This window comes from Arachis hypogaea, chromosome 2 (genome assembly GCF_003086295.3).
Source record: "Arachis hypogaea cultivar Tifrunner chromosome 2, arahy.Tifrunner.gnm2.J5K5, whole genome shotgun sequence".
NCBI classification, from domain to species: Eukaryota; Viridiplantae; Streptophyta; class Magnoliopsida; order Fabales; family Fabaceae; genus Arachis; species Arachis hypogaea.
The window spans coordinates 9,193,060-9,219,087 of record NC_092037.1 but is presented as its reverse complement, the minus strand read 5'-3'; the positions used below and the strand labels follow the sequence as shown (position 1 = coordinate 9,219,087).

Below are 26,028 nucleotides of genomic sequence, written 5' to 3'. Positions count from 1 at the left end.
CGAAATTCCTGTCACACATTAAGCCTTTCTTTGGACCGACTTAATGCGCACATGGAAACTTAAACTTCGTAACCTATTTATTACCGCATATATTTTCTATCAATTGGCCAAACAGTAACCTTCCTTTGGGCCGATTATTGACCGCATAATTAATAGAAAATAAACAAAAGTGTGCAATGCTTATTATTTGGCCAAACAATAAACTTCCTTTGGGCCGATTATTGTTCGCATAAATAATAAGTATTACTTTATTCTTAATCAGCTACCCAAATATGTATTTACCATCAATATGTGTATGTAATTCGGCCAAATACAGACCTTTCTTTGGGCCGACCAATATTCGCATGAATTACATGTCACCATATTCCTAATGTTTTAAATAAATCAATTTTTACAAAAGATGCTACTTTGGCAGTATAATGTTCAATCAATTTATTCCAAAACCAAATCTTTATAAAATAGATGGGTATACTAATTCAAATTGTTACCAATTTTCTTATGTAACAACAAAAAATACTTAAATTCCAAAAAGAATTAAATCTTAATGGTGTTTTTAAGACCTTAAAAAAATATGATTATAATTCATGTGCCAAAAATTCTTAATCCGTTAAGATTAAAATCAATCTTTATAAAACTAGTATGTATAATAATCTTTTATATCTCAAAAGAATAATTTATTAAAATTAAAATTAATCATTATATAAATTAAATGCCAAATCAGTCTCGTATAATATATATATATATATATATATATATATATATATATATATATATATATATATATATATATATAAGTATACCTTAACGCATAACCAAATAATGATAATAATATACAAATATCCATACATAATGATACACATATATATGCATATAAGGAATTGCAATCCACGTCATTGGCATAAAAAAAAAATGAATCTCCTGTTCGTCCAACAGTAGCAGCTATATACATAAAAAAAAAAAATGAATCTCCTGTTCGTCCAACAGTAGCAGCTATATACGACGTACACACAAAATAAAATATATATGTGTGATAATAATAAAGAGTCATAGAAGACTATTCATAATTTACAGTTCTGCTGCACAACAATATTAAACGTAGATAGCGCATATATACGTATATGTCGATCCAAAATAATAATAAAATATTTTTTATGACTAAATTATGGATGGTTCTGATACCACTTGTTAGAATAAATTAATTTTATTAACTCAGATCATTCATATCGAATCATCAAAAAGATAACATAACATAATGCAGAAGCGTACCTGAATTCATAAACATGAATCATATGATCGGAAGAGTTTGGATCTTGTGGTTCTTTCGATCTTTCTCAACCAAAGCCTTCTGTATTCTTAGGTGGCTGAACTGCAACTCTTTTGATGGGAAAGAGTAACAAAGGCGGCTTTTGGTATCTTGGGGACCGAAACCTGAAGGCCTATTTATATTTGAGCATAGTACCCATTAAACCCTTAAACCCAAATAAAATAGTATCTAAAGTCCAAAAGATAATATATCTAAAATCCAAAAGATAATTATCTAAGGAACAAAAGATAATATCCGGTTTTATTCTCATTTAATTCCAAATCAAAAGTAATAATAACTTATTCAATTTAGCATTTATAACAATAAATGAGATCACCATTATATAAGTCATTTAATTTGAAATAGCATAATTTGTAATTATAATTAATATATGTATTACCCACAAACAAATTAAGAAATTAAAATAATTTCCTAACATGAAAATGACACGCGAGAGCATAGTTGCTCCATGTTATCGAGCTTGTAGAGGTGCAATGTCTCTAGTTTCGGAAAAGCATTCTCAGGATGCTTCCTCTCCTGTGGGTTGATCAAATATCGAATGCTACAAGTACTCACAATAGACAAAGTCTTAAGACATGGAAATCCTTTCAAATTCAATGCATAAAAGATGTCTTGGACACCGTTGAGTTCTTCCAGCAACAAATTCTCAACTCTTTCAAACAACATTTTGATCCCTTTCTGAGAATGAATGCCAACATCTTTCTCCAGTATTGCCAAATACCTCAACAGTTGATATTTCTCCGGAATCTTGAAATCTGGCTCCAAATATGTACTTGACGAGCCAATTACAATTTTGTAGCTATGCAGCTTATCAAAGAACAAGTTTTCTGGCAAATGGGCAACACTTGGGATTTGTAAGTCAACATTTGTTATTTGACTTAAATGTCCCAACTCCGAAAGACTAGCATTTTTGTTTTCAATTTCCTCTCTGTTATCCACCTTCCATTCAACCAGGGTGTTTCTCATGTACAACTCCTCCAAATTAGTCAAGCTAGATATTACACCAGCTTGAATTGATTTTAGTTGGGAGCAATCACTTAAGTCAAGAATTTGCAGCTTTGACAAATCCTTCAATTCAGTGGGCAAGCTTTTAATATCAGATCCAGAAAAGCTTAGAATTCTTAGATTCTTCATAAACTTGCCAATATTCGATGCATAAGTTCTCATCTAGATTAATGCATTGCTCCAAACAAAGCTTTCGGAGTTTTGTTAGGTATTTCATTGATGAAGACATTTCGGAGAGATCAATGCCAAGCAGAACCAACACTCTAAGTTCTTTCATTCCTCGGAAAAAGTCTTTTGGTATTTTGAAATGTTGATGGTTATTGTGAAAATGAAATACTTTCAGTTTAGGACATTTTAAACTTTTAGCGAACTCAGTGTTGACATCACAATGATGTAAGAAAATAGCAGTGTACCTCTTGAGTTTATCATCATCAGGCCATTCATCTAGCTTTCTTTTTGCCAGCACAAACACGTTATTCTTTGATGCTATCAACAAAGCTGCATTGCGAACAAGATTTTGCATCGTGAAACGATCATTTGAGTAACTGTCAGACAACAAACCTGAATCTTTTAAATGAATAAGCAACATTTGCACTTGATCTCTGGCTTCCTTTGCTGTGTAGACGCCTTCAAGAAAACCCAAACCAATGCATAGACTCTGAGACCAATGCATCTTGACCCATACAAGCACAAAGCAAGAAGATAAGCTTGAGCTCCTCATTTGCTAAAAGCTCATAACTCAACTTTGTAGAATACTCAGGTGTTCCTGCAAGCTTTTGTCTTTCAAGTGTTTTAAGGGTCTCCTCCCAAACTGAGCGGCTTTGATTTTTCAATGCCTTTGCAGTTGTAACTATTGATATGGGCAACCCGTGACACTTCTTGGCAATGTCAATGGCTAGCCGTTCAAGATAAGAATTTTTCTCATCTGTTATTCCTACCTATTTTGCACAAAAAGAATATAAGTATTGAATACAATATGATATGATATGATATATAATCACAACAATTTTATGAGAAAAGAAAATTGTCATAGTACTTTAACAAGTTTAAAGTAACAATATATTGGATTTTGATGTATACTATAATCTGTTAATACATATACTACAAATAAAATATGGGGTCTAATTATGCTGGAATTAGTGGCCGAAAATATTTGAAATCAAAGGAGCAAACAAAATGTATATGTGTAGGCTAAAGGCTATTGTGCAATGTACAAAATGCAATTTAAATTAGATGATTGCTATGATATCTAAAAAATAGTATCTAACTTATTAAAATAAAGGAGGGAGAAACAATAAATTTTAGCCAACAAAATAGCAAACAATTCACAATAAATAGAAGATAAAACATCTAAAATAGAAATAATTAAAAAAAATCCAAAATTCAAAGCAAAAAATTTAAGATTTCATATTTAAAAATTATGTTTAGAATTTAGTGTTTAAAGTTAGAATTTAGAGTTTGGAGTTTAGGATTTAATATTTAAATTTAGAGAGGGTTTAGAATTTAGGATTTAAGGTTTTAGATTTAGAATTTAAGATTTAGAATTTAGGATGACCGATAATGGGTGGATGAAGGAGGTGGTTGTCGGCGATAGGGGTAGCCTGTGGTGGTCAGTGGCGGTAGAGGTGGTCTGCGGTGGTCCCTAGCTAGAGGTGACCGATAGTGGTAGTTGTGGTAGGGATAGCAATAATGGTGATTAGTAGTGGAGATAAATTTTTTGTGGTGATTGGTGAAATTGTGGTGTTAAAAAAAACAAAAAAAAAAGATAAAAGTAATTTCAAAAAAATTGTGACGGGGTATTTAACTTTTTTTTTTTGTTGATATTGGCTGATTTCTTTTTAGTTACATAGGTCTATATAAGCATATATAAACTGTTTTTTTTTTCAAAGATAGTACTTTAGTCATGTAATGAAAAAGAATACCGAGTGGGTCCTTCGTGGACAACCAATTAAAAATGTCGAAAATACTCAAAGAAACAATTATCATAACATAAGACAGAGTAAAGGTTCTAGTGTCTTCCTCTAGTAGCTGTGAATTCTTCATCTAATCTTCTCGCCTCTTCCATGATTTTCGTTGGGTTTTTCTCTTTGGCTTCAAAGATTTTTGGTTCCTGACTATCCAGATTTTCCAAAGTGTGAAAGTTATAAATCTGATTGTCTCTTCATTTCTTTGAGTCCCCTTTGCTTCTTGGATGCTCTTCAGCTACCACTGTTGAAATTTCTGTTTGTCCTTACCATCACTTGTTGTTTCAGAGCTTTTTCTCCTCAGATTCCACATTTGCCGAGAGTGGTTGCAGCTTAGCAGATAGTGACTCATCGATTCCTCACGGTTGTGTCTTGGGCACTTCGGTGAAACGTCTCTGATCCGAGAATGGAGCTTTTGTCTAGGGGTGAACGGAGATCGGATCGGATCGGATATGGCCAAAATTTCGATCCGATCCGCACTAAAATCTGCGGATCGGATCCAATATCTGCAGTTTTTTTTGGTTGGAACCGATCCGATCCGATTTGCGGATCGGATATCGGATATATCTGCAAAACACAAAATATTTTTAAAAGCTTATTTTTATTAAAAACATATCAATAAAATTCATTTTTTCTATTCTTTTAAATATATTTATGCTTACAATAATATTAAACATACTTTTCTTAAATAATAAATTAAAATAATACAACATATATGATAATCATTAGTTGAAATAAAACATAAAAAGAATATTTACTTATTTATTTCTTTATTTTTCCGGATACGCGGATATGTGGATCGGATATGCGGATACCAACACGAAATCTGCAATCCAATCCGATTAGTGTGCGGATCCGATCCGATCCGAAAGCCTTGCGGATCGGATCCATATCCGCAATTTTTAAATCGGATTCGGATAAATATCGTAGATATGCGAATTGGATCCGATCCATGAACACCCCTACTTTTGTCTTACAAGTATTCCTCCATAGAAGGTCTTCCCACAAAAAGCTTCATCACTTTGGGTGGGTATTTCATTTTCCGAACTAAGTTCCACAATGATTTTTTTCCAAAGTACTCTAGCAATGTTTGCACTGGAGGATGGAAGAATTAGTACCCAATTTTGTCTTTTGAGCTCACCAAATAAGTACCCTTCTTCTCTTTTCTTTATAGGGTTCTGTCTATTCCTTCTCTGATTGGTGTATTCAAGATGGCTTAGACTGTGTTTGTGTTAAAAGCATTTGTAATGAGTTTTGCATTTCAGGTTTCTTGTTTGGTCATTAATTGTTTAATCTACATCAGATTTTGTGCTGCCTTTTGACTCATAGACTCTAGTATTGGTGGGTGGTTTGTTATCCAATTTTCTTCCCAAATTTGTATATGGGACCCTGTACCTATTGACCAAAAAATTTCCTTCTCCAGAACCTTCTAACCCTCCAATAATTTTCTCCAAATTTAGGATGGGTTGGTATCAGTGCCAGTGCCAGCTTTAAGGAAGTTTGAATAGGAAAAATATTGGCTCTTAAGAACTTTGTAAACCAGAGAGTCTATGTTTGTTGTTAGTCTCCACTTCTGTTTTTTCAGCATCACTAGATTGAAAGCCTTCAGGTCCTTGAAACCGAGGCCTTCCTGATTTTTACTTTTGCTGAGAGTATCCCATTTTATCCAATGTAATATGTTTTCTCTTGTTTTTGTCCCCACCAGAATTTCATCATCTGCCTTTGAATTTCTTCAATCAATGTTTCTAATAGTTTGAAGCAACCAAGTGTATATATGGGATTGTTGAGCCAACTGATTTAATTGGCACTTCTTTATCACTTGCTGAAAGTATCGTTCTCTTCCAGTGTTGCAATTTTTTAGAGACTTTGTCTTCAATGTAACTAATGTTTCTTTCTTTGACCAGTACGTAAATGCAGGAAGTCCAAAATATTTGTTTTGCGTGCCAATGTGTGGGACCTGCAACAATGCAAAAATCTCGTCTCTCTGTTCGGGAAGTGTATTTCGGCTGAAGAAAATAGAAGACTTGTTGAGGTTCACTTCTTGGCCGCTTATGTCATTGTAAGTATGTAGGATTCTCAATAGATTTTGACATGATAGTGGAATCTATTCTGAAAAATAAAATTGAGTCATCTACAAATAGCAAACGACTGATGGAAGACATTTACTATTAATTTTTAGCCCAACAACTTTATTTCTCTATTTTCCTCTGTGGAGAAGATGGGAGAACCCTTCTGCACATATGAAAAATAGATAGGGAGAAAGAGGATCTCTTTGTTGGAGACCTCTTGACGGCCTAAAAAATTTGCATGGTTGACCATCCACAGTAACAGAGTAGGAAACAATAGTTACGCATTCCTTAACCCAGTCAATCCATCTATTACAAAAACCCAGTCTTTGCATAATCTCCCATAGAAAATCCCATTTCACCCTATTGTATACCTTGTTCATGTCTAGTTTCAGAGATGAGTGTCCCATCCCCCATACCTTCTATTCTTTAAATAATACATAAACTCATGTGCAATATTATCACCAATGGGTCTCCCTTTTATAAAAGCACTCTGGTTTTCATTGATAATCTTATCCATGATGAATTGCTTTCTATGTACAAGAACTTTGGAAATAATTTTATAAAAAACTGTACTTAAGCTATTTGGTCTCATATGGTTCATTGCATCTGCCCCTGGTATCTTCGAAATCAAGCAGATATATGTGTGATTAAAAGCCTTAAGTATCTTACCCCCTACAAAGAAGCTTTTTACTGCTCTACATATATTCTCCATGATATCCTCCTAGAAAAATTGAATTTTTTTTTGGTGAAACCATCCTCTCCAAGTGTTGAAAAAGCATTAATAGAAAATACTGCCCTTTTAATTTCTTTGTCTGCAATCAGAAGTGTGAGAATCCGATTAATAGGGTTAGTGATTTTCCTCTCCAAAGTCTCTAGTGCTTCAGTTGCAACCTCAAGTATTTTAGAAGCAAACAAGTTTTCAAAATAAATATGTGCTTGTTCTGCTATACCCTCGGATGTGAAGTGAGCTTCTCCTGTTTTATCCTTTAGGTGCCCTAACCTATTTTTTCAAGTATTTGCTTGAGATTTGGCATGGAAGAGCTTCGTATTTTGATCACCTCATCTCAACCATTGGATTCTGGCTTTTCCTCGCCAATATCTTTCCTCATTAATGTATGTTTCAGATAACTCCTCCTTTAAAGACCATAAGAAAACCCCATCAGTTATACCAATCTTCTTTTTTTCTGCTTCAATTTTTTCTTTTAAGTTCTAGGATCTGCCGTTGGGAGTTGCTACTACTATGAACTTGCCAATCCACGAATTATGCCTCACTTTCTTTAACTTGCTGAATAGAATAAACATTAGTGAACCGACAACTATATCCTTCCACATCTCCCTAACTAACCTTATAGCCTCCACATTCTCACACCATCATTCCTGAAACCTGAACCTTCTCTTTGGCCTTCTGCTATTCAAATCAAAGTTAACCAACAGTGGAGAGTGGTCGGATCTTTGATCTGACAAGTGCAAAACACCTGCATTTGGGAATTTTAACCTCTACTCACCTGAAATCAGACACTTGTCAATTCTTTCTCTAATAAAACATCCACCAAACTGTCTATTGTTCCATATAAATTTCCTTCCTTCATAACCCAAATCCACCAACCTGCCTACATTGAGAAGATTGTTAAAACTCTCTATAGATGTGGCAGATTTTATTCTCCCTACTTCCTTCTCATGATAGGCTAAAATAACATTGAAATCTCTAGCCACTATATAGTACTGACCAAATCTTTAATTAAATTCAACAGCTTTTCAAATTGAGTTTTTCGTATTCTTTCCTCACTATGTAGGTGAACTGCAAAAACAGTACAAGTTTGAGCCCTATTCGGATCTACCCAATTGAACCGAATGTAAAAATCCTTGTGTTTGTCCACTGTTACTAATGTATCAGTTTTTCATGCCAAAGATAAACCACCAGCCAATCCCTGCAAATTTACACAATGGACATTATCGAACCCCACTTTCTTACATTGTCTCATAATGAACGAAGTATTGTTCTTAGTTTCGCATAGGAACAATATTTTGGGAGAACGAGATTTACTAATCTCTTGTATCTTGTGAACTATTAGGGATTTTTTCAAATCCCGATAGTTCCACGTCACTATCTTCATGGACCTTGGGGTGCCAATTCTGGGTTGGCACCCTCCCTCATCAGCATATCCTCCTCACTGTATCATTGTTTCTTGGTCCCAAATTCTTTTACTACCTCCATGGTTCTCCTCTTCTCTTTACTCACATCCCGCTACTTTCATTCATGCATTCTTGCTAATTTCTTTATGTGATTCTTCTTTTTTTACTCTAGTTTATTTGACTGGCCAAAACTGAAAAAATTATTTGTGCTTGCCACCACTTCCCCCACTGACCTCTTGCTACTCTCCCCATTAAATGTAATTTTAACCACATCATTATCATCCAATTCCTGTAGAGCATTCGCGTTGTTCTTTACTGCCCTAGCTTGCTGCGTGGTTAGTTGTAGTTGATTTTCTTTAAGTTTTTCATGTTACATTTTGCACACAAAACTCTGTTCCTCTCCCGCCTTATATTTTTCATTCTCCTGCATTGATAAGTTTTTCAAACTCCTTAACAAGATAACTGGAATTGGCTCTTGAGAACCCTTCTTCAAAGACTCCTTTATTTTGATATTCTCTTTATCTGATACATACCATCTCCCAAACTGCTTAGCTTTCAACCATGTCCCCCATCCCTCCTCCAAACATTCATTCTTATCCTCATCTTCCACAAAGGAACTGCATGTTCTTTTCTCATGTCCTAATGCCCGCAGTAATGACAAAAATTACCGATATTTTCATACTTGACCGACAATTCAATCACTTTTCTGTTCGATCCTACAATTTTCAGCGATCTCCTCAATGATTTTGTTGCATTTAAGAGAATCTTCACCTTCATCACCTTTACTTCTCTACCCTTCATCTTAAAGAAATCTACATCTTGCGCAACTCCCAAATTCTCTCAAATCTTCCTCCCTAACTATTAGTATCAGCATTCTAAAAATTGGATCGGATTAGACAGTCAGACTGGATCGGATGATCAGACTGTCCAACCGAAAACTGCTAATTTATACGATTCGATTTATAGTCTAAAACTGTCTGGACAGAAATCGCTCCTGAATCATTGAACTGGCCGAAAATCGGTCAGTTAGACCGAACCAAAACCCAACCGGTTTTCCAAAAAAAAAAAAAAAAAACTCTCACCCTACAAAAGAAAAAGAACTCAACCCTCTCACTTTCAAAATACACACAGAGCCAAATTCAACTACCTAACACTATTCCATTGATATTCTGCCAACAACATTTGGGACCTCCTCTAGAAAAAAAAAGAACGTAGAGAGATGTAGAAAACTATAAACACAATAATGCATTAAAAGAGGAGAAAAGTGAAAAATGAAGAAAAAAAAAGCCAAGTAGAACGATAGAAAAAGCGGCGGATCGGAACGACACAGGAACATGCGGTGGATTCAAAATAGCCTGGCATGACGATAATGATTTTGGGACAGAGGGACAATGGATATGCAAAAAGGAGCAGTGGAGCTTGTTACTTTGTTTTATCACTTTTTGGCTTAGGATATGAATACCCTTACTTACTACCTACTAATTGGAATATAAGGGATTCATGGGAAGTTATGAGTGATAATTAGGATTATATTAGAAAATATGGGCTACTCTGTATTTGAACTCAAACCCAACAATTTTTTTACCCTTTTATGATGATTAGCTAGGATTACTCATGATGGATGACGCCGGGACGTCGCTTGGGTCACCAATCTTGGCGAGGTTAACAACCCCACTATAGTGAAAATAGCCAAGAACCCACCTTGGTTGGAGTCTAGAGGAAAATAAGCACACAGTTTATTTAAATATATAACTCAATCAATTCAACTTCTATTTCAAGAAAAGTCTTAATGACTTGGACGATGTGGGACTAAAATATAACACTCATGGGTTGGAAAGAACTCCTACATGAAAAGACTTGTGATAGCAGATGATCTTCTTGATGAATCCACACCAAAAGATCCTAATGGTAACTTCACAGCAAAAACCTGCACCCACAAATCAAATAAAATTCCACTAAAACAAGGTGAAGGCCGCGATGACCGACCTTGCTCTGATACCAAACTAACGCTGGGACGTCACTTGGGTCACCAATCTTGGCGAGGTTAAGAACCCCACTATGGTGACATAGTTTAGATTCACCAATTTTGGCAAGGTTAGCAACTCCACTATGGTGAAAATAGCCATAAACCCACCTTGGTCGGTCAAGTCAAGGATGCACCTCTTACTCTCAAAGAGCTTAGAGGAAAATAAGCACACAGCTTATTTCAATATATAACTCAATCAATTCAACTTCTATTTCATAAACAAAAAGTACATGAGTTATTTATACTAGTGGGGGAAGGAAAAACTTCATGACTTAGATGATGTGGGACTAAAATATAACACAGGATTCACTATTCTAAACAATATGGCCTATGGGACTTATATTCCCTTAATACAATTAACTAATATAATTAACCTACTAACTCTACTTGCTCCTGCGTCAATGGACTTCAGGTGTATTCTTCAACCTAATCTCAAGTTAATTAAAGTAACCCAATCTCAAGTGTTTAATAATTTTAATTTGAATTAAAATTTTGTAAACTGCCAAAAAATTTTAGTCAAATAATTATAATTATAATATAACACTAATATAAAAATTTTATTCTAAAGATTATAATTTGAAATATCAATTAATATAATAAGAATATAATTTAATTAATATAATATTAACTACCATATATATTTATATATAAATACATATATAGTTTAACTCTTTTTAATGTATATTTTATTCTTGTGGTGAATTTTAATTGCACCTAGCATAAGTATTTATATTATATTTATTTATTAGTTTATTATAAAACAATTATTCCAATTAAATTACAGTTGAACCAGTTAAATGAATAAACTAATAAATCAATAACTAGAATAATTTAATAACCAATTCGATTTTCACAACCTTAATTAATATATATGGTATGTGATATATCAGAAAAGCTCAGTATACAAGCGATTAGGGCTTGTAACTATTACAAGTTCATTAACGCCTAATCCACCAAAACGCGCTGCAACTCGTACGTCACTTACACGCGCTATATAAAGATCCCGCGTATATCTAACTACCAAATTTAAAAGATTTGTTTCCTTTTTCGTTTTCGTTATTTGGAGATTTGCTCGTTCTTCTTCTCGCGCGTCTTCCCTCCTTCTTCTCCATCGTTCTTTTTCTCTCCTTTTCTCACTGGTATGTTCTTTACTTTCCTCTCTCTGTGCAACTCGAGCTTCGTTTTCTATTTGATTTGTTGTTTTCTGAAATCAAATTTTGAACTCGTTTTGAAGATAATGGATCATTCAACCTCCGATTGTCAGCTGAATCCAGGCGAAGTGGATTATGAATTTGAATCTAACGAAGTTCCTAAGGTTTGATTTACATAGGATTAGTATGAATTTTCTTGCAATAATTTGTATAGCATTGTGTAGTTGAAAATTTGCTGAACATCGACTGTGAAACTAACACGTTAACATGAATCTGTCGATTCAATGTATTAGTTTTGATTAATTATCTGGAATTTATAGCAGACGCTCGGGTGTAGATCAGGTCTTTTTTGGGTGTATTTACACTTTACTGGTTTTTTGTTATTTTAATTGAGTTGTTGTTGTTCAGGTGTATTATATCAGACATGATTGGGTGTGTTTTTAGTTTTTGACATAGTGTATTCTGCAACATGTGTATTTACAGTTTATGACTTTATTGTCATTTTAGTTGAGATGTTGTGGTTTGGGTATATCATATTAGACATGATTGGGTGTATTTGAATCATATCTATGGGTGTATTTACAGTTTTTGACATGGTGTAATGTGCAGCCTCTCTCAGTTGTTGATGACGAGCTTGTTCCGAAGGTTGGAATGACCTTTACCACCCTTGAAGATGCTGGAAAATTTTACAGGAACTACGCCAAGGCTGCAGGTTTTTTTACAAGAGTTCGGTGCACAAATAGGAAGGGAAACGAGATTAAGAATCAACTGATTACATGTAGCACAGAGGGAAAATGGAAATCTAAAATATCTCCGACCGAGAAGACCAATCCAACAGCCGTTCTAAACTGTCCTGCAAGAATTTATATACACATATTGAAGGATGTCGGTGCTTGGATCATTTCAAAGGTTGTGTTGGATCATTTACACCCCTGCTGTCCAAGAAAAGCAGAGATGCTCAAACAGTACAGGGAACTAAGCATGTCCATTCGTCGTACAATAGAGAATAACGAGGAGGCCGGTATCAGACCAAGCAAAACCTACCAATCATTTGTTGCGGCTGCTGGGGGTCACCGCGAGTTAAATTTTATCGAAAAGGACGTGAGGAATTACATTACCAGGGAAGTGCGGAATGTTTCCGAACAAGAAGATGCAAAGGAATTTGGGAAATATTTGTTAAGAATGAAAGAGAAGAATCAGAATTTCTTTTTTGAGCTCAAACTTGAGGAGGATCAATCGATTAAGCTGGCTTTTTGGGCCGATACAAGAAGCAGAGCTGCCTTTGAGTATTTCGGAGATGTCATTTCATTCGACACCACCTACAATACAAACAGGTAACAAACTGCCCCTGTTTATGATGCTAAATTAATGTATTTTTTACGAATCCGCAGCAGAGGTGTATATTGGCTGTTTCTTTGGGTGTATACGAAGCATTTGTTGGGGTGTACCTAATGATTTTGCATTCTGCACTATGGTAATTTGTTTCAGGTATAATTTGGTCTGTGGTTCTTTTGTCGGGGTGAATCACCATGGTCAGTTAACACTTCTCGGATGCTCTTTGATGAAAAATGAATAAATTGAATCATTCAAATGGTTATTTCAATGCTGGCTTCATTGCATGGGAGGAAACGCTCCGAAAGGGTTTCTCACCGATCAGTGTGCATCAATGAAAAGGGCTTTAGAGGCCTGTATGCCAACAACAATTCACCGTTGGTGTATTTGGCACATCATGAAGAAGATTCCAAGCAAATTAAACGGGTACAAGGGACATGCCGATATTTAACAAGAAATGAGCCAAGTTGTTTGGAACTCTCATAGCAAAGACTCATTCGATAGGAATTGGAATGATTTTCTGCTGAATTTTGGTCTTGTGGATAACAAGTGGCTTTCAGGTAATGTCTTTTTAAAATCTGCAGCAAAGGTGTACATTGCATGTTCTCTCGGGTGTATTTATAGTCTGTGTTTGGGTGTATTCTGTAGATCTGTACGAAGACCGTCACATATGGGTTCCTATCTATCTGGATCACCACTTCTGGGCAGGGATGAGAAGCACACAAAGGAGCGAGAGCATGCATTCATTTTTTAACAAGTTTATCACCCGGAACAGCTCGCTTATTTAGTTCGTCAAACAATACGATAATTGCCTCGGAAGCAGGGAGCAAGCAGAGAGAGAATCAGATGCTGCAGATTTTCATACGGTCATACCGTGTGCAACCAAATCCTCCATTGAAGCTCAGTTTCAAGATGCGCACACTCATCAAAAGTTTAGGGAAGTCTAAGCACAATTCAGAGGAAAGACGAATTGCATCACCAGATTAACGAATTCCGCTCTAGGCTGTTCAGTATACGAAGTCGGAGAACAAGTTTCCAGCTCAATATTCAACAGGTTTGTGGTTACTTATGACTCAGTTGCAGCCGAGGTAAAATGCCAATGCTTATTATTCGAGTCGAGAGGGATACTGTGCCGTCACGCACTAAGCGTGTTAAGCTTTGAACAAGTAAGCCAAGTGTCACCTAGATATATACTGGAACGATGGAGCAAGAAAGTAAAGAGGCGACACACACACATCAAGAGCAGCCACGACGAGCCACTGATGGAGCCAAGAAGCAAGAGGTTCGACCAATTGGTTTTTCGTTCGCAAAATATTTGCGAATTTGCATCCGAATCGGAGGAGCTGACTGCAATTCTGCACTGTGCGTACGATAACGTCATGGCTGAGATGGAATCATTAAAAGCCAAAAGGAAGGGGACATCTTCTTTATCCCACGAAGACGCCAACTTGGAATCCGTTAACGAGCTTCAAAGCCCGCCAAGGATTCGAACAAGAGGATGTCCAAAAAATAGGCTAGGTTCAAAGTTGGACAAACAAATTGCAAATGCCACAAAGAAGAAGAAGACGAAAGTTTTAAGCGAGGTAAAAGTAATGTTCTTTAAATTTGTGGCGATTGAGTTTATTTTTCTCATTAATAGTTTAGCTAATATGTGAGTGTTATATTCAGATAAACCTGTTTGATGCTGCATCAGTGGTGCATTCAAATTCCAGCCAATATCAAGGACATGTTATGAATTATCAGTTCAGGGTACCAGCAGCAGGGGATAACTCTTTGGGTGTATAGTTTTTCAGAATATGGGTGTAGAAGCACTGTGCTTTTGGGTGTATTTTTGTTAATTCACAATTTACATATAGATACATATATATAATATTTGTGTTTTAGGGTTTACAGGTTAGGGGTAAGGGTTTAGGTTTTAAGTGTTTAGGGTTCAGGGTTTTAGTCTCAAAGCATCAGGGGGGGATAGATTTCAGGGTGTATGTTCAACTTTATTTGGGTGTAAAAATTCGCAGGTTATGGGTGTATATTTGATTTGATGTTTTTCTTCATATTTTAGTACCTGTAATTCATACATTTTGAATACAGCACAGACAGTTTAATAGCACAGACAGTTTGGGTGTATATTTTATGCAATCTTGGGTGTATTATTACACTTGCGTTGCGTGTAAAAGTTTATAATTTGCGTTTATATATGTCTTGATTTTTTCCTTCATATTTTACCACCTGTAATACAGCTTTTGAATACAGCACAGACAGTTTAACAGCACAGATAGTTTAATTATGGAAAAAAATATACATGGAATAGAAGTTGTTTATAAATGGCAAATTTTTACAGCATTTGTTCAATGTACAAACTAGCTAGCAGTTGGATTACGCAGTTTCTATATCAGCAGAATTTATCTGACAAAACGGACTCAATAATACAGAGGATGGCTTCAACAGCCTTATTGCATTACTCTCTCTAATTGCCTGATCTCTCTCTTTATTCATTACACTGAATAGTATCTGCGAAGCATACTCCACTCTATAGTGGTCCACCTCCTCCTACAATTAAAAAGTATATTCTGTTTAAACAGCAATATTAATTCAGTAAAGTAATACAGAGTTATATAGTTCTAAAGACAGTTACCTGTTCCCAATTATCCCATTCATACTTCCCCCTTTTAATGTTTTTCGGCTCAATTAACTCAAGCCACTTCATAATGTAGATAGCGCAGTCATAGCTGAAAATGAAGAAAATAAATTACAAATCTCATTTAGGAAAGTTTAATGTTCAGAGTCACAATTTTATACCTTGATTTTTGGCCTGATATTTTAACATATGATGCTTTAATTTGCTTCTCCTTCTCGTCTTTCTGCAGAGGTTCCCCGCCGGCATATTCTCTCAATCTTGAAAATACATATCCCTTAAATACCAAAACAAATCAGTAATACACCCGAATGAATGCACAAGATACAACCAACTGAATGGACAATATACACCCAACACAACAAACGAAATACACCCAACTTGATAAACAACATACACCCAAAGCAAAACATACATACACCTTGTATTGAACTGAAATAGACCTATCTATTAAAGTAAAGAAGACAGAGGCAACTTACAGTGAATTTATTAAGCTGCTTTCTCTCATCGCTTGGAGCTTTCTTGTGTAGCGGGTCAAGTATATGACATCTCCGCTTTGTTGTATCTATCACCCATAACCACCAATGGCCCGAGTAGCAAACAGGTGCAAAAATCTGAAGGATTTCCACATTTCAACAGTGTGTTATTTTATTTGGCATATAAGTAAAGAACGGTACTAACAAATTTAGCAAATGAAAACTTACATATGAATGCGAAGTTAATTTTTTTGCATCTATGAAGGGAATAAAACTCGGGTAGTCTTCCACCCTGAATTCTTTATTGGTTTTCGGTGATATGAATTCCCCCTTTGGGTGCTTCGAAAGGGCCATGCTCTGCAACAATTGCGAAACAAAAAATGAAATACTGAAAATACACTTAAGTGAATACTTTAAATACACCCAAATGACTACACAACTTACACCCAATAGAACGTAAAAAATACACCCAAATCAATATAGAAAATACACCCAAAGTTCGTAGAAGTAACACTTACCACAATATCGGGGGGCAGACAGTATACTTGTTCTTGAAACCTTTTATCATTTTTCCGGTTGAGGATGTGGCACATGGCAGATACAATCTAGAAATATATGCCAAAATTAATTTACATTAATAAATATTGCAGTAAACTTTGGTGTAAAACATTAATGTTATTCTAATATTACCTCAGATTCTATATCACTTTTTGGCTGGAGGGATGCAAGGTGCATTCTAAATAAAATGTAATTATCTTGGGCAATCAGAGTGCACATGTGGTCATGCTCGTTAGTACTGCCATCTGCGTAAGTCTTCAGTCGTGTCCCTCAGGAGTTTCAAACTTCCCAGAACTTTCTCCCCCAGTCTCCCTTTGAATTTGTGGACTTTTACTTTTTTCTTTCGCCGCACTGCTTGCTATTTTTTGTACCAAATCGTCTAATTGTTCTAGAAAATTTGCAGTTTCTGGAGATTTTGCCCTTTCTGTCTCCTGCGTTGACGCTCCCTCCTGGCTTGAATCAGTCAAGCCAAGGCTGAATGATGGCACTGGATCTGTTTTAGGAACATAGGATGCTATCCGTGCCATCATCATCAGGGCAGCAACGTCTTCTGCGGCTGGATGTCTGCACCATCATGTATAACGTATTATAAGAGTAAGAATATACGGATCATAAGCAAAGATTGATTTTAGTCTGATGAACTTGTATTTTAGATGGAGCTGGGGGAAGCGTGGGTGTGGTTTCTTGAAGTTGTTTGGGGGGTTCAGGAGTGCTGCACAGTTACACAAAATTAATCATGGCGTAAAAAAAACTAATCAGGAACAATATACACCCAAACTGTTAGTAAATATACACCCAAACTCTAAACAAATATACACCCAATACTATTTCTTACGTTTCTTTAGTCCCTTCAATCTGTAGCATAGGGGTTGGTTCAAAATTTGTATCAGGTGTTTCTTGAAGTTCCAGCACAGCGGTTGTTTGGGACGCCGGCACAAAAACTTGAATCGGGACTCTAAACAAGAAGAAAAATGAAAGGTTAACAATGCCTTTGAAAATAATAAGGTTATAAGGTTGAAATATTCTTGGAAAACTCACATTGCAAGCGCTTCCGACGGTGTCTGTTCCCTCACAACCATCATATTCGAATCAGCCGGACTCAACCTAAAATACACCCAAACAAAGTCAAAAAATACACCCGAACAATTCAAAAAGAAGACAGGCTTTGTTTTTTGAGAACTTACATACTTGCAGTTTTTTCTTTTTTTTTCCTGCCTTTTTTTTCTTGAATAAAATAATAAAGGGCTTTTTTTTTCTAAAAAAAATATATACAGTATTAGAAGTAGAAGGTAATAGAAGAACAAAAGTAACGGTTATTTGAAAGAGAAATTACATGCTCTCTGACGGCTGGTTTACACTACTCTGTTCTGTGCGTCCTTGAGAGGAAGGATCATCACTTCTCAAGTTCACAGCCGGTATTCTAAACAGATTTCATGTTATTCAAACAAAATAAGATACAGGTATAAAATACACCCAAATGAATGCACAAGATACAACCAACCGAATGGACAATATACACCCAACACAACAAATGAAATATCTCAACTTAATAAACAACATACACCCAACTTGATCAACTTGATCAACATACACCCAACTTAATAAACAACATACACCCAAATCATGATAACAAGATTTTATTAAATAAAGCTTCTTACGTTTCAGAGGAGACATAGGGATCTTCTGTCGATCGCAGGTCAGCTTGGTTCTCCCTGCGAAACAAGAAACAATTATTAGCAAAGAAAACACACCAAAATCTGAAATAGACACCCCAGCAAGACATACCCCTCTGCAGCAGATTTTTCAACGTTTTCCCTTAGCCATTCATCTAGTTCTTCACTTGATATTTCATATCTCTCACTACATTCATAAAAGAAGATGTTAACAAAAATAATTACGATGATAGACGGTAATATAGCTTACGAGGTACTGTACCCATTAAAGTATTGATCTTCTTCAGCAGATGAATCCTCTACAACAACTTTTTTCTTTTTTGGTTGTGTTCTGGGTGGAAAAAAAAAGTATGAATCAGAAATAAAAAGTTAATTTTATCACAGAATATTATCCAAAGAAGTGCTTACTTTTTTGGTGTTATTTTTGTCTTTTTCTTTTTCTTTTCCTTCTCCACCGGTGATGATTCTTCGCTCCTATAAGTTAATAAGAGACACTTCAGTTAATACACGAAATCTTTATAATGAAGCCAAAAGAAAGGAGTAATAATTTCAGAACATTACTCATCACTTGATTCAGATTCAGATTCTGAATCAGAATCGGACTCCTCTTGCCTCTTCTTTCTTTTTCTGGAGTCCATTCTGGAAGGCAAACAATCATTATTTAGAACATACTAAAAATACACCCAAATGAATGCACAAGATACACCCAACTGAATATACAATATACACCCAACGCAGCAAACGAAACACACCCAGCTTAATAAACTACATACACCCATCGTGATGAACAAAATACACCCAACTCGAAAAAGATATTACACCCAAGTATGTTACTTACTTTTTCCCCTTTTTGCTGGGGTGTTTTCTTGCTGAATCCTCTGAGTCTTCTTGAGCTCAGACTCAGAGGTAGAACTGTCACTGTCAGTAGTTGTTTCTGTCTCCGAAGACGATGTTGAACTCGCCTTCCTTTTTTATTTTTTTTTCTATTTTTTTCATTTTTTCTTTTGCCTCCGCCATCTTTACAATCCCCTGAAATATTAGATATTTTAGTTAGCAGCATTCAGGTAAATAAAATACACCCAACATATTATGTTTACTTACCAAAATTTCCTCTGTTTCTGCAGTCATTCTTTCCACCAACTGCTCCTTACTCCAGTTGGCAATCCATGGTTTTGGTGGTCTTTCAGTCCTCTTCTTGCCTTTGTTTTTTGAAAGATGAAAGTAAATTATCATCAGGGCAAAGAGGCAGCCATCAATTGCCTTCTTCTTTTTCTCCTTGTAGTCTGTGATGCCCTTGACGATGAAGGTCAAAACATGCCCCCCAATTTCGCTCCGTGATGCTGTCCATCTGAAAAATTGGGGGCAGGTGGATAGGCGATATTTTGTTTATTGTCGTTGGCAAAAGGAACGCCATCTGTATATAGAGGATGAAAAACCTCTTGAACATTAGGCGTTCCTCTTCGTTGCCAACGCCGATATCCATCATCTCATTGGTAAGACTTTTGAGGGTCTTACCCTGGAATCTTCTAAAAATTATTTTGTCATCCTCAGAAAGTTTCTTATACTCGACTTTCTGAGGAAATAGATCTCCTACAAAAAGGAAAACAACAAAGTATCAAAGTCTGTTCAAATACACCCAAGCATCAACTTAAATACACCCAAGCATCAACTTAATATACACCTATAATTTTGAGCTAGTTACCTGTTGCATTGATGCCAAGCGCATGACCTATCTTTCTTGGTGTTATTTTGAAAGAACCATATCTTGTTTCCAGTCTGTTCTCCCCAAGTTTGAAGTTGTTTGCCAGCTCCCTTAACAGTTGGTGATGCACCCTTAGTGGTGGGATGTGCATCAACCCACCGAATCCGAGATCCCTCACAATCGCCTTCTTCTCCTCACTCATGTTTATGAATTTATTACTTAGGAGATGTGTGGTACACTTAAGGTCTTTTGTTTGGTTTCTTGCTGCCATTTTCTCTGAAACGAAAAATTCACCCAAAGATATCAGTAAGATACACCCATATATATGAGTCAGATACACCCATTAATAACAGTAAGATACACCCATTAATAACAGTAAGATACACCCATTGATAACAGTGAGATACTCCCATAGTGAGATACATGCATGTATATCAGTCAGGTATCACTCAAACATGGTTCAATATCAAGCAAAATTACAAGGTCAAGCAATATACACCCCCAATCTACTGAATATACCCCCAAAAATCAGTTACCAGAAGATGTAGAACAACAAGAATAACAGGAGAACCTAGAACAACCATGTAGAAGAACAGTGTAACAAAGAAGCAAGAATAGCAGTAAACCCTAGAACAACAACGTAGAAGATAAGGAGAACCTAGTTCGTAATCTGGAAAATATACATTAATCCTAATGTAACGTACCTTGAGTATTGTTGCTTTGTTTTCGCTGGAGATTCTTGATGGAGAGTTTGATGGTGTGTTGATGGAGGTTTCGAAGGTTAGCGACGAGTTGTATATTTTGATTTTCGATTTTCGCTCGAAAATGGAAGGGTTGCGTTTTCTTCGAATTGCTTTGAGAAGTGGAAGAAGTGGAAGAGTCTGCCATTACTTGAAGCGTACGTAACCGTTTGAGTGGGAGCGCGTGAATGTTACGCTCCATTCAATCCCTCTTCATGCGCGTGAATTGTTTTTGGGCTAGGCCAACTTGTAAAACTTGTAACTCGTTTTTGCTTATATGTGTAGCAGGCCCGGTGATATATATAACTATCTTTTTGTTAGGATATTGTTTTACCATATATATATATATATTCATTGAATTTGTTCCATTAAAATTGATTCTCAAGGTAAAACAATATCCTAACAGAAAGTTAGTTAAACATATTGTAAAATTTGTGTCACATACAATATTGCACAAAAATAATCTTTAGGTTTGGAGAAATACGCACGTGTGAGAGACAGAGGTGTACTACGCTTGTATTGACATACTGAGAGGAGAAAGAATAAATCTCTCCCAACAATTTCAATGCGACTCAAATCACATCCAGAAATTTTTGAATTGATCAAATCAGGCCCATCAAATTTTATTTCAAAAAATTAAAGTATCTTTAAAATTTATAATAGTAAAATCGAATCCAATAATTCTCTTTTTTAAGAGTTGAAATTTTAAAAACATAAAATTGTACTTAACATTTTTTTCCGAAAATAAAAAAATCTCATAAATAGATATCAAACCTAGCAATTTCTTGTTTTGTTAAATGATCTCCATATCTTAAAAAAAACACAAACATACCAATATCCATGAAAATATATTTTAGTTCGATATTAAAATTTTTTAGCCCAATATTTAATGTAGATATATAAGTAATGGATAGTTGGCTAAAAATAATGTATTTAAAAATAATAGATTCTAACCTTTTTTTGAACAATATTTTGGCGTCGTCAGAGTTTATGATATGTAGAGAGATAATTGAATTTGCATTCACATCCATTTGGTTCAATACTCGTTTTGCTTCAGAAATTAGCAAAACCTTGCATCCTTTTTTATTCTCTTGTGATGCTTTCCCTACTTTACTAGAACACCACTAGAGGTGTCTTCAATTTTTTTTTCTGTTCTCATCCTGTTAGCTATACAAAAATATAGATATTATCAGTATTGAATACAATGCAAAACAGTGTATGTATAATATATAAATATGATAATAAAAAAAGTTGCTTACAAATTTAAGAAATTTAAGGTATTATCTGATATATATATATATATATATATATATATATATATATATATATATATATATAAAATTTAAAATATTTGTGCATTATAACTTTTTACCATCTAATCCTGACTTCAAATTTTGTCTACCACCCTCTGTCTCTTCCTTAGTTAGAGCTGCTCCAGAGGGGTTAGAAGGTCTTATTCCTTGTTTGAGAAGGAGATTCTTTTTGTCATCTTCACTCTGTGATGAAATTCCCAACATATCCAAGTCCACTTTTGCATACATATCATCAAGGATTATAAGGGTGTTTTTTTCTTTCTTCAATTTCTCTCTTATGCGCAGTGGCGTAACTTGAAAAAAATTTTTGGAGGGGTCAGATAAAGGATAATTGTCGAGATACTTTTGATATAGACCTTATTTAAGATAAGCTCGTCTAATCTTATCTCTCTGGTTTGGGTGATATTGCCAAATTTAAAGCCGTTTTCCAAGGTCTCGTTCCAAGAAATTAAGGTCAAACTCATCAGATGTAACTTTTTGAACTTTTAAAGGTTGTATCTCACTTTTTTCGTGATTCATTAAAGTAGAAGAACTATCTACATGTGTTGATATTGTAAAAGTTATATGTTCTTCTTAAATATTAGCCTTCCTCTTAAAAAATGCATCAATTTTTTAATTTTTCATTATTATTTTATATAAAATTTGAATATATATCCTGTAAAATATGTAAAGAAGAAGTTAGAAGGACAAATATTAAAATTTATAATATTTATTGAATTTTTTTTATCAATTTATACAAATACAATAATATTAATACTTATTGAATATTCTATTATTTTTTATCATATAAAAAATTAAATTAAATAAATAGTAAAATATAAAATAATATTAAATTAAATAAATAAAAATATCTAATTTTTTATATTTAAACTTAAAGATAGAGGGAGTGTTGCTTATTGAACTTATTGGGTACTTTAAGTCATAGTAAAGTATTTAAGTCAATTGAACTATTTTTTATCTTTTGAAAAAGTACTACTAATTTTTTTATAAAAAGTTTGGGGGCCATGGCCCCCCTTGTCTGAACTAAACTCCGCCCCTACTTATGCGAATAGCTCTCGCATACTCACCTATGTTATAAAAGTATCATAGATATAAAACACAAATACAACAGAAGACTCTGTTTCTGAAAATAATCAAAGATAGATAGATAGATAGATAGATAGATAGATAGATAGATAGATAGATAGATAGATAGATAGATAGATAGAGCAGTTATTTGAAAATAATCAAATATAGTTGTTTGCATTTATTATAGGTATAGAATATAGATAGATAGACACTCACTCTCCTCTTGCAATGTTATTCCGAGCATGTCAGCAATCTGGCCTTGAATTTTTCTGATGTCTGGAGTTTTGGTCACATTTGCCATAATGACCATATCAAATAACTTAGGTTCTCGACTTTGAAGTGTGTTAATAGCTTTTATGACCAAAGTAGTCTTTCCCATACCAGCTAGGCCGTGAACACCAACCATTGTAGCACTCGAATCTTCCAAGGCTTTTTTAACATCTTCCATATTTTGTTTTCTTGAATCAAGCTCTTCATATTCAACAGAAGGAAGCGCATAACCCATTGAAGAAGGTGGGCCCTGCCAGCGAGATATTCTATCATGCTTCTCATTTTGCAATTCTTCAACCCTCTCTTTGATATCTTCTGCTGTTTTGCTGCGATGATATCTTATGTCTAGATTTTGTAATGGAAAAGCAAGTGCATAGCCTGCAGTATTATCATGTTCTTCTTTGAATTTTTCATATTCAGCAACAATTTTTTCAACACGACCCAGCCACTCTAAAACATTCTCGTATATTATTCTCCCATATCGTCCTTCATCTTCATCGGCTTTATAACGCACCCCATCGCTATCATTCTTGAGAGCCTTTACAGCATCGCTTACATCTTTGAATCTTTTCTCGTAATCCCACACATAGCCTACTTGCCTTGTTACGTAACCAGTAGTTGCATCGAACACACGTTCTTGCAAAAACTCAGGTATAAAACTACTGATGATCGACATGCTTTTATTTCATCCTTGCTCTTTTCTTTTCCAATAATTTTATGCTACACATGATGTAAAAAGATTCAATGAGAAATTGAAAATGTATAAATGATGAAAATGTAAAAGAGAAATACTAGAGGACAGCAACTTTTGTGATTTGTAGTCATCAAATAGCTATCAATGATGGTTTTAATGGTGTGAGATTGGTGTGAGATTTTATCCAATGACTCACTTTTCTTTGCTGACTACATGCTGGCCAAAATTTAACAAAGTTGCCGACACTTTTCCAATGTAAAAAATACTCCCCCGATCTATAATATCATTTTATTTTTATCTTTTAAAGTTTCAAAATATTTATTTCTAAGGGCCTATAAAGCATGCAATAAAGGCTAGAACCAACAACGCTCTTAAAGTTTATGTTAGTCTAATTTTAAGAACAAGTCTCTAGCTAGATCTTAGCTTTGTTTATTACTTTGAGTTAATAAGCTTATATATTTATCTGAAAAAGATATCATAATTGTCATCTAATCATTAATTTGTAGTGTAAACATTTTTTTGGGACTAAACATTTTATTGTTTATTGTACTTAACATCATTTCATAAGGTAAATGATAAACGCAAAAAATACGTAATAAATTATTCAAATTGAAATTTGACAATAATGATAGATATATTAAATTATAAAATTTCTCTAAAAGTAGTTACACATATTAATAAGTAACTTATTTTATTTTATTTTTTTTTTGAAAGGAAGAGCTCAACACAACATGTGTAACAAAGAAATAACAAATAAAAAAAGCCACAATTATAAAAGAGTACGTTATAAAAAGACTACATGATTTCTCCTGTCATCTTCGGCATTGCCATCAACCACAGAAGGGATCCACACCTATCCACTCCTTATAGTTCATGGAGGACTGGTAGATGATATCATCAGCCCCTTTTTCTTTATTCTGAAAAATCCGCCTATTCCTTTCCAGCCAAATATTCCAGATAATGGTACAGAAAGATACCATCCACCTCTTGCGCTCCTGTTTACTAGTTGATAACTCAGTCCAACTTTGAAAATGCTCCTTTAGCATTCTTGGGCACGACTATTGCCTTCCAACAAAAGACAGCCATGCACACCACACCTGCCAAGAAAATTCACATCCAAGAAACAAGTGGTATCCAGATTCAACACTTTCATTACACAACACACAGACAACATCCTCCTGGTTAACCACTCCCAGCCGACTCAGCCTCTCCTTCATATTAACCCTTCCAGTCAAGATAAACCATATGAACAATTCAACTCTAGGTAGGACTAAATCCTTCCAAACTGTCCTAGTAAAGCTGTAGCTCGCTATATCCTCTGAAAGCATTTCCACCTGCATAACCTGCACAAAGGAGTTAGTAGAAAATACACCCTGTTTATCAAATTTCCACACAACTCTGTCCTCTCTCCCATATACTAGATTAACCAGTCTTAATGTTTCACGCAACTGGTTCACTAAATCCAACTCCTATTGGAATAGCTCTCGCCTCCATTGGAAGTTTCATCTCCACTCTAACCCGTCCCAGAACCCACAATCCCCTATGACGGATCCTCTTTGGTTTGAAAGTGAGAAGAGCCTTGGAAAAAGATCTTTCAGGGTCCCACCACGCAACCATACATCCTCCCAGAGCCGAGTTCCTCTCCCATCGCCAATCTCCATAGACAGTCCATTGATCATTTTCTGTTTTAGTCGTTGATCCTTGAACTGTATCTGGCAGATATCCTTCCATGCCCCCCCGGGTAGGTAGCACCTAGGACGACAACATCACATTAGGGTTGAGGTTGTTATAAGAGCATACCACCTTCTTCCATAAGGGGTAATCCTCCTTCAAAATCTGCCACCACCACTTTAAAGAGAAGGTGTTCCGAGGGTTACCTGAAACTGGAGGTCGATCTCGGA

The 26,028-nt window shown here is 35.1% G+C and overlaps 1 protein-coding gene across 1 annotated transcript; it reads right to left on the bottom strand.

Annotated features, from left to right (window-relative positions):
- Window positions 1-1,735: 1,735 nt before the first annotated feature.
- LOC112721402 (probable disease resistance protein At1g51480) lies at window positions 1,736-24,109 on the bottom strand. The gene is made up of 8 exons (XM_025772469.1): window positions 23,380-24,109; window positions 22,155-22,388; window positions 20,579-20,613; window positions 16,628-16,714; window positions 16,401-16,466; window positions 2,975-3,267; window positions 2,667-2,874; window positions 1,736-2,491 (listed from the first exon to the last, which is right to left on the bottom strand). Exons 1-8 carry the CDS (start codon window positions 24,107-24,109, stop codon window positions 1,736-1,738), a joined length of 2,409 nt encoding a protein of 802 aa, XP_025628254.1.
- Between the last annotated feature and the right edge of the window lie 1,919 nt (window positions 24,110-26,028).

Excerpts from the sequence above, each read along its gene's own strand:
- LOC112721402 (XM_025772469.1), bottom strand. The coding sequence starts at position 24,109 with ATGTCGATCATCAGTAGTTTTATACCTGAGTTTTTGCAAGAACGTGTG. Across the intron at positions 16,715-20,578 it reads TTGTTGTTCTACATCTTCTG|ATTGTATCTGCCATGTGCCA; the intron begins GTAACTGATTTT and ends ATATATTTCTAG. Across the intron at positions 16,467-16,627 it reads GTCTGCCCCCCGATATTGTG|AGCATGGCCCTTTCGAAGCA; the intron begins GTAAGTGTTACT and ends CAATTGTTGCAG.